This window comes from Aptenodytes patagonicus, chromosome 16 (genome assembly GCF_965638725.1).
Source record: "Aptenodytes patagonicus chromosome 16, bAptPat1.pri.cur, whole genome shotgun sequence".
NCBI lineage: Eukaryota > Metazoa > Chordata > Aves > Sphenisciformes > Spheniscidae > Aptenodytes > Aptenodytes patagonicus.
The window spans coordinates 7921257-7930013 of NC_134964.1; the positions used below are offsets into that span (position 1 = coordinate 7921257).

The window sequence follows — 8757 nt, forward strand, 5'->3', positions numbered from 1 at the left end:
GTAGTCAGCAGGGCAGTTCCAACTTCTGATCCGCAGAGCTGGCATGGTGTAACAGCAGAGCAGCACAGACAATTACGCACCCTATTAACAGGTCTGTTTGTAATACTACCCAATTCAGCCGTTGCTTTCTGAGGACCCTTAAATTTAAGAGCTCCTGTGGCATATTTAGTAAGTGCAGAAACAGAATAAGAAAGTGCTGAGACAAATTTACAATTAACTTATTCCTTCTCAATTCTTTTACTTTACTCTGTTAATCATCATCCACAAGGATTCTTCTCATCCATATTTGTTCCTCTGCACATCCAAGTCATCTAACTCACATGCTTTGTGGCCATTTGACATCACAACAGCCTGACAGGAGGCTGTAGTTTTCTGGATTACAGGGTTTATGGTCCATTTTTGGTGTGGATAATGTGTCAAGAAACATAACAAAACACAGCCTTTGACATATTTAAATATTTATTTTGTAGAATCACTTTATGTATGAGACAGTAGTTTGATTAAAAAGCTGCATCCCGATATATCCACACAGCCTACTGTATTGTCAACACAAGAAACCTTAAAAGAAACTTGAACACATTAAACAGTTCTGTATTGCTGCCATGCAGGAGAACGTGGTCCTTTTTCAGTTTAATAAAACACCCTACCAGCTTAGAGTATGCCGCCTCTTTGGCACACCTAGTTCAGGGTGACCAGTGACTAGTGTGAAACTTCTACTACTCAGTTTTGCAGCCATCCATATGAAGTGGTGTCATTTCTGACCTGCACTTTGCCACATAATCACTAGCCAGTCCACGCTGTCTGTGATATCTTACAAGAGGCTGCTACCAGTGGAAGAGGAAGAAAAGCTCCAACAGAAGAGTTCAGAATCAGTGTTTGAAGACAAAATCTCATCAAGAGCTCATGAAGTTTCACAGCTTTCAGCTACAGGAGGTTGAAAACAAGAACCTAACAAGCATTTAAAAAAAAAAAAAAGTATTTGTATAGATACCAGGAATCTCCAGAGCTATTAATGACAAATCATTAAACCATAGGATGCCTCAGTTCTAGTGAGCAGAAGACCTAATAAAGAGGTAGAACATATCACAACCTTCCACAAGTCCTCCTCTGTTTTCTGTAACGGGCTGTCGGTGTTACAGGTGTACCTGTTATGGAACAGCCACTGTGCTAGCTGGACTTGGATCCGATTCCCTGTGGCATTCTTACTCCCATACCTCATGGTCACCTTAGTAGACATGAAGGAAAGGAGAAATTTAAGAATGAGCTGCAGGACTGCAGCAAGTAGCAGTCAGCTTGTTTGCTCCTCAGTGGAATTAACTAAAATCATCCAGAGAGGAAAATGCACCCAGGTAAATGCTGAAAAGTTTGTGTTAAAAAAAAGAGTGCAGGGAACAGTGTATTTCAGGAGGCTGGCACCTCTGCTAAGTTTCATACTTGAATTCACCGCAGGCATTTGCCTACATTATACCACTTTTCAAATGGCAGGAAGTTAAGCAACTAGCTGAAGTCCACAGTAGGGCTCAGCACAGCTGTTTAGAAATCTGAAACTTTTGCCAGGTCCACATTCTAGCCATTAACCATAATTCCAGGTTATACAATGCCATTCTATTATTCTCCCCTTAATTCAGCCTCAGACTCTAGCACTGAACCAGCAAATATTTTCTGAAGAGTTTGTGAGAGTAAACAGTGGTTTTGCAAAGTCATTTTTTATGCTGTTCTTCACGTCGGGTAGGGATTGCACATGGCCAAAGTTGGGGCTAACAGAAAAGTAAACATATGGAGCCCCATTTCTTCTGCTTTCAAAACTAAGCTTACTTTATTTAAAGAAACAGCAGCAGGTGATACTGCTACAGCATTGAATTTCTACCTTTGTGTGAGTGTGCAGCCTCCTTTTAGTGACTGCATGAACTATTTACTGAAACATTAAGAAGCAGAGTAAAAATAAACACTGATCTAGACCTTAAGGTAATGAAAAGATTATCTGAAGAAGCTGAAGTGGAGTAACCACAGTCATACAATTAAAGGTCCTCAAATGATACCATCAAAAACTTCCTCAGGGCATTACAGCTATCTAGCATTCCTCCTCCCTCGCAGACAGCAAAAGATACAGCACAGCTTCAGAAACAGGGCATGTTTCATCAGCCAATGAGCATGCTCTAGCTCATACAACCTGCTGCGGGCAAAGCAGGAGAAGCGATTACCATCTAGTCTGGCAAATATTTCTTCAGTATCAAATATCAAGGGAATAGTCTTGGACCTGGCAGACCACCATCATAATCAACAATGACTGCAATTCAGCTGGTAAGAGAGCCAAGTCTGACAATCACCTCCATGGGAGGTACACATGGACTACAGGGGAGAATGTGCACTGTAAGCAACTCTTATCCAGTCCTGAGTAAGCTTACCCTTACACGGGGTTTTCCCATGACAAAGGCTTTCAGCTTTGTTCACCCTAGTGATTCCAGGATTACTGGTGTTTACGAACAAACCCTGTTCCGGCCCACAGGTGGAGTTTTAATATGGCAGGCCACAGAAGCTCTTAAATAATTCTGTTCCCAAGAAAGACGAGTGAAAGCTTCCCCTCTCTTGTCACCATGGGGACTACAGTCTGCTATAGCACTCCAGCTTCAAGACAATGGCCTCTAAAAGCCCCTAACAGTAGTAAGAATGCTATCATTCCAAGTACTGCATTTGCCTAGGATGTGTCCAAGCACAGATTCACATGACATCAGATGAAAGCGTCAAGTGACTCGTACACGTATGACTGTAGTCATCATACGAAGAGCCACTGGACAAAAGAACAAGGATTCTTCTTGGAATGTCCCAGGCTGCAGCTGAACAAACCACAGCTTCTTGGTTTTGTAAGTAGAGTCTGTCTACATCCTTTGTAGATACCTCTGGTTGTCTCCCAGAAGAAGAAAAAAAAAAACCCCAACACAACCCAAAAAAGTCCACCATAACTCCTGTCTTATGCAAACTAGGTAAGATACAGGTGTCAACGACTGGTCAAGAATTATGACATCTTCTTAGCAGGGCACCAAATAGTGTCAGGATAGAGCAGACAATGGACAGATTTAAATCTAGGAGGAAACAAAAAAAAAGAAAGTATTAGATTGGAATTCTCCATACAAGGAACATACTAGCATTGAACGTGCAGCAGTCTAATAGAGCAGAGAGGATGGGTCTACCTGCCTTTGGCACAGCGACAAGAGCCAACAAGAGAAAATAACCCCATTAGTGGGTTTGATCATCTTACAGTTGATGAACATGAACAAGGCAGGGAGATCTTGTCTTGGAAGTGGACACTCACCGGGTTGGATCTTGCTGAAGGCCAAACACTCCTCCCACACTCACAACATTGTGTTTGTTCTCAGGGTCTCCGTAACTTAGGGTTACCTATAAGAGCAAATAAATATTCAGAAATTGTAACACCAATGCAGAAAACCAGAGTGGATTATTAGTGAGGTAGGAGGAAAGACTCCAAGGATCCTGTCTGATCTGAACAGTGGATGACATTTGAAAGACAGTGGTTAGTTTTGACACAAGCAATATTGGCACTGAATGGTAGCTATCAAATGGACCACCGCTCATCTAAAGGCAACGTGGGAGAATAAACGAAGGAGCTGAAAGGTGCATTGCCCTGAAGGACAAGATGACTTACAATTAGCTTTGTAAGGGCGTTAATCCTGCTAATGTATGTACCTTCACTAAATAACATATGTTCATCCTCCCCAGACATTGCCTGAAGTCTGCAATAGTAGTGTCTTAGCACAGAAGGAAAATAGAAACATTTGGATGTTAAATGGCATGCAAAGGACTGCCGTGTGACAAACCTGGCAACAAAATTTAGATCTCTGGAATGCCAATTCAGTGCTATTCTTCCACACAAGCACTGTATTAAGAAATTTTCAGGTGCCAGGTACAAGACAACATACATTTTCTTCCTAATTGTAGATATCCTGGATTTTGGGTTAGCTATTACAGTCTCAGGGAAACAATGATCACCAACAAAAGGCTGTATTCGGCCTACAGTTAAATTCACTAACATGAAGGCGATTGCATCACGCTGGAATTTGGCCCCAAGTGTCCATTTCTGCTGCCTAATACAATTGCCAGGAAAATATAACCAAGCAGTTCGTAGGGGCAAAACCGCACTCTCGTTTTTTCATGGTGCCAAACAGTTAAGAAGCAGACAAAGCTTCTGGATAGCCTTATAGCTCCATCTACTGCCCGTGAGTAAAAAGGTATCCCAGCAATTAAAAAGATACTTGATTTTTCTAAGAAACACTGATTAAGTTTCTTGACATTCAAGACAAGTTATTCTTAAAAATGATCAAACATTTAACTATGTCTTAGTTATTGAAGAGGTACTTGCTATAGCTGTGACACTAGTCGTTTTGAACAGCATGAATTAAGACAAGAGTTCGTTAGGCAAAGACAGAAATACTTTCTTACGTGGCAGGCAAACTAAATATTGCCTCCTTGGTGCTTCTGTGACTCACAGAAAGTCAGAGTTTAGAAGGAGATGGAGAACACCATATTTAGGCTTAATGTAGCAGAATGTGCCCCCAAAGGAGGGGACAGCTATGTGACCTAATTGGCTAGGGTGAAAGCATGCTTTTTACCTAAATGAAGGAATTGGACAGGACACAGCTCTGAGCGTGTCTGTAGACATCCTTCTTTGCTGAAGAGTGCTAAGTCTATGGAGAGCATTCTTTCTGATCAGACTGAGGTGTAATTATAAGAACAGGACATGAGGCTTAGCCCTACCTGCTGCAGCACAGACTCGCCTTGTAGTCTCTGCAGATTTTCCAGATGGGAATGAAACAACGGGCTGTGCAGCAGCTTTACCTCCAGCAGCCCTTCGATGATGTAGCCAATAGTGCAGTCGTCAGGAAGACGTACTCTTTCTGCAGTACTGATGAAATTACCTAGGCTGTGAGACAGAGCACAGGAGACGATGAAATACGCTTTAAAGCCTACCAAACGCATATTGATGGAGCTCAGCTAGGAACAGTGTTTACCTGGCCCAGGGACTCATCTTCAGGGCAAGACCTCTGCTGATACAGAACCCTGCTCCACCTGTGGCAAACCAGAATTTCACGGTTGTCTTCTGAAGAGCAACAAGAAAAACACACGGTAGTTACGGATAATTGGCTTTTTCCATTTGGCTGGGCAGGGAAGGGAACTTGAGGTTCTACAGGATATCACACACTGCACTTGAGTCGGAGGAAGACTACAGATTAATTCCTGTTTCTTTAGGCTGCTGAAAGCCCAGCTAGCTGTTCTCTCAAAGGAAACTCTATCCTGGAACTGACAGCAGGTGAACCATCAAGTTAGGACAACTGAGGTAGCACACATGAAATGGGAAACTATAGTCCCGCTCCCACCCAGTTCCATCTGTCCCCTGGTCATTCTAGCCAAGGGTCACAGCCAGCTCAGTGTTCCTGAGGAAATCAAAGGTGGCCCATTAGTCACTTGGCTCCATGTCCGAGGAGACCATTTTGTTGTGCGGAGTTTTCCCTAACGAGCTGCTTTGTAACAGACTTTCTGGCCAGTGGATTGATTTATCTTTAGGCCTGTCAGTATAGGTGAGCTGGTGAGGACTTGTCCTTTAGCCCACGTATCCTGTGACTGAAATATGTTTGCTTCCACTTCTTGGAAACCTAGTAACCACTCAGTATTGGAAATGCCTTATATACCCAAAGAGCCTTTGTCACACATCTGAGGTTGGTTCAAGATGATGACAATGTGATACTGCTCTCAAAACAAACCACCCAAACCCCAAAACCCTAAAAACAAGGAACACTCTCCCAAAACCACTAAAGGAAAAGAAAGAGTTAAGGTGGGGAGGCCCTACTCACCTCAGTGTGAGGGAGATCACCGACATATGTGAGTAAAGGAAGAGAAACAGACATCCACCCAGGAGACAAACTCTATTTTACATATGCATATGAGGTCAGATCAAAGGTTCAATTAACCCAGCACCCTGTCTCTGAAAGTGACCAGTGCCAGGTTCACTGCTTGCAGATTAAATCACTTGTTTTTATGGGGGGAATCCTATGAACTCTCGAGGTTTTAAAAGCTTAGAAGGTCAGGATGTCTCTCAGACTGACTGCAAAGTTCGCTTACTGATCCATCACTTTGGACATGGTCAGCTGCTTCAATGGGATGGTCCAGGCTCGGTCGCCCCACGTAGACATCCTGGCTGTGTGAGAAGGCAGATAAGAGACGCAGGAGAGTCCGAGGGTTCACATAGTTGTCATCGTCCACGTGACAAAACCATCTTCAAACAAAATGAAGTAAGAAAGTTACTGCAGAGCAGTGACAAAGAAATGACTTACAGGTTTACAGCTGGGTCTTAGTCTTTCGGGCCTGGAGCAGAAAGCATTCCCCATTGTCCTGAATTACAGAATTTGGAAGCTGAAAGCACCCACAGATCCTAATTTTGGAAAGAGGCTGAAATTAATAACCCCCTTTAGATTATCACCCTTTCCACCTTTTAGATGATGCTTGTTTATAAACACTGCTTCATGCTGTGCTCCCTTCCCTACGCGCATCACCACGTTTTAGCTAACGCTGCATTCCTTACTGGAGCAGAGGAGGTTACTCAAGTTTCCTGTGAACACAGAACTGGAAGAAACAAAGTCAATCAGAACAACGTGTTTCACCTACTTTTGCCCGGATTCCAGGAATTTATCATATTCCACAGACATCTTGCAGCAGAGAGCTTGCCGGGTATGGACAGCAGAACAGTTGGTGTTGATCATATGATCCCCTAGAAAAATAAAGATCAGCCCTTTCAGGTTTGAGAAGCATGTGTAGTCCAAAAAGACTACAAAAGAAGTGCACATCTGGCACTAATACCGTACATCTGAAGTGCATGTGGTGCACACATGGAGAGTAAACTGCAGGACAGGCAGGGCTCGTGGGTTGGGCATACGCACACTCTACAGCGTGCAAGCTGTAGAGTACGTGAAAATGTGTGAGTGCAGGGTAAATAAATAGTGCCATGAGACCGTATGCAAAGGAAATACCTAATATCACTTTGGACCAGGCTTAAGCTTACTAACAGGAAGGAAGTGGGTGCAAAGCTGAACCCAGTATTCAGGAATTTCCAGGCATCTTGTCCAGGTGGCAAGTAGGAACAGCAAGTTCTCCTGTGAAAGGAGAAGTTTTCTCCATTTTCTCCATCTTAACTTCCCTAATTGCTTGTACAGCATGAAATAAGGACTTCTAGGGAAAGTACGACTTCTAGGGAAAGTACGACAGAAACAAAACTCAGACAGCACGCACCTACGCTACGCAGCTTACCTGCTTTCAGGCGCAGCTCCCGATCCTCCCAGTCTGTGAATATAAACGTCTGTGGGAGACAAAAATGGGTTGGGAGAAAGGCGTGTCCACATTTGAGAATTTCAGAAACTAATTGCAACTTTGCTCAGTTGCAGTCAGAATTCTGAATGTTTTGTCTTGTTAGTTTATTTCACGGTAGCCGCTGGGAGCGGGGTGGGGAGTGGTGGTGGAGGGAACCCCAGCAACTTCAGCCCTTGCCTTATTTGATAAGTTTTTGCATTGCAAACCAGAAGAGTCTCATTTCAGTAAAGCATCCAAGATTTTACTCTCCTCATCTCAGGGTACAGACAACCAATTTCCAGATAGGAACGACTGTCTTTTTTGGTAGTACCTCCCTCTGCAACTTCACCTCCTCTCTCTGGCTAGGAGTCATCCACAGCCGTTAAGCAAGCTAAAAGGAAAGAATGAGAGTCAGGGTGGAAAGTGCCAGGTGGTAACGCTGTCTTGTCCCAACTGCTGGACAAAATTGCTTTAATATGCTTGAATGTACCGAAATTCCCAAACGAGGGAACAAAATTCTACGTTGTTCTATGGAAAAACCTAAGTCGCTGAACTGCTTAGTCCAAAGTACCGGCTTAGAGGCATCAGCGCTAGGGATCTTTCACTAGCGCGTAGTGTTTTCCCCAGCCATACAAAAGTCGGCAAACCGTTTCTGCTTGGACCACCGATCCCAGATTGCAAGCAACTAGCTTAATGGACAACGACCTCTTTTGGAGGCAGGTTCAGACGAGCTATTTAGGTAAGACCACCCTCCTCGGTCTGACAAGGAAAGATGTTTTTAACACACGCAAGGAGAAACTCGGTGAGGAAGCGCAGCGGCTGCCCGGGAAACCAGAGGGACCGAGGCTCCCGGCCGCCCGCCCCAGCCCGCCGGCGAAGCCTCACCTGTCCCCTCGCCTGGGAGATCCAGGTTTGGAGGAGCAAGTCCAGCCGGCTCCTGTGGTACTTCCTCGTGGTCTTCACCGCAATGAAGATGTCCTTCAGCTCCAGGCTCTCCCTGGCCGAGGCCCCGGCAGGCCCAAGGCGGCCCTTCCGCGCAGGCTGCGGGCTGCCGGCGAGGCCCCCGCCCCGGCCGCCCGCCCCGGTCCCGGTCCCGGTCCCGGTCCCCGGCCCGCCGCCCGGCTCCCCGCGCGAGCCCGCCACGCCGCTCCCCCCGGGGCCCGCCCGTTGCGGCGGGGGCCCGCTAGGCCCGGCGGCGGGCGGCGGGCGACGGCGGGGCGCGGCGGGGGGCTGCCCCCGCGGCAGCAGGAGGAGGAGGAGGGCGGCGGCGCTGACGGACAGCAGGAAGCAGGCCTTGCGAAGCCCCAGGCAGGAACCGCTCATGCTGCAGCCCCGCGGGCCCCCGCCGCGCTGCGCGGCCGCCTCATGGCCCCGCGGGCGGGCGGCGGCTCCGGGCGGGCCGGC

At 46.0% G+C, this 8757-nt stretch overlaps 1 protein-coding gene across 1 annotated transcript; it reads right to left on the reverse strand.

Annotated features, from left to right (window-relative positions):
- Window positions 1-441: 441 nt before the first annotated feature.
- Window positions 442-8699, reverse strand: RFNG (RFNG O-fucosylpeptide 3-beta-N-acetylglucosaminyltransferase). The gene is made up of 8 exons (XM_076353929.1): window positions 8239-8699; window positions 7315-7363; window positions 6676-6778; window positions 6133-6286; window positions 5025-5113; window positions 4771-4936; window positions 3311-3396; window positions 442-3080 (listed from the first exon to the last, which is right to left on the reverse strand). Exons 1-8 carry the CDS (start codon window positions 8674-8676, stop codon window positions 3014-3016), a joined length of 1152 nt encoding a protein of 383 aa, XP_076210044.1. The 5' UTR covers window positions 8677-8699; the 3' UTR covers window positions 442-3013.
- Window positions 8700-8757: the final 58 nt, after the last annotated feature.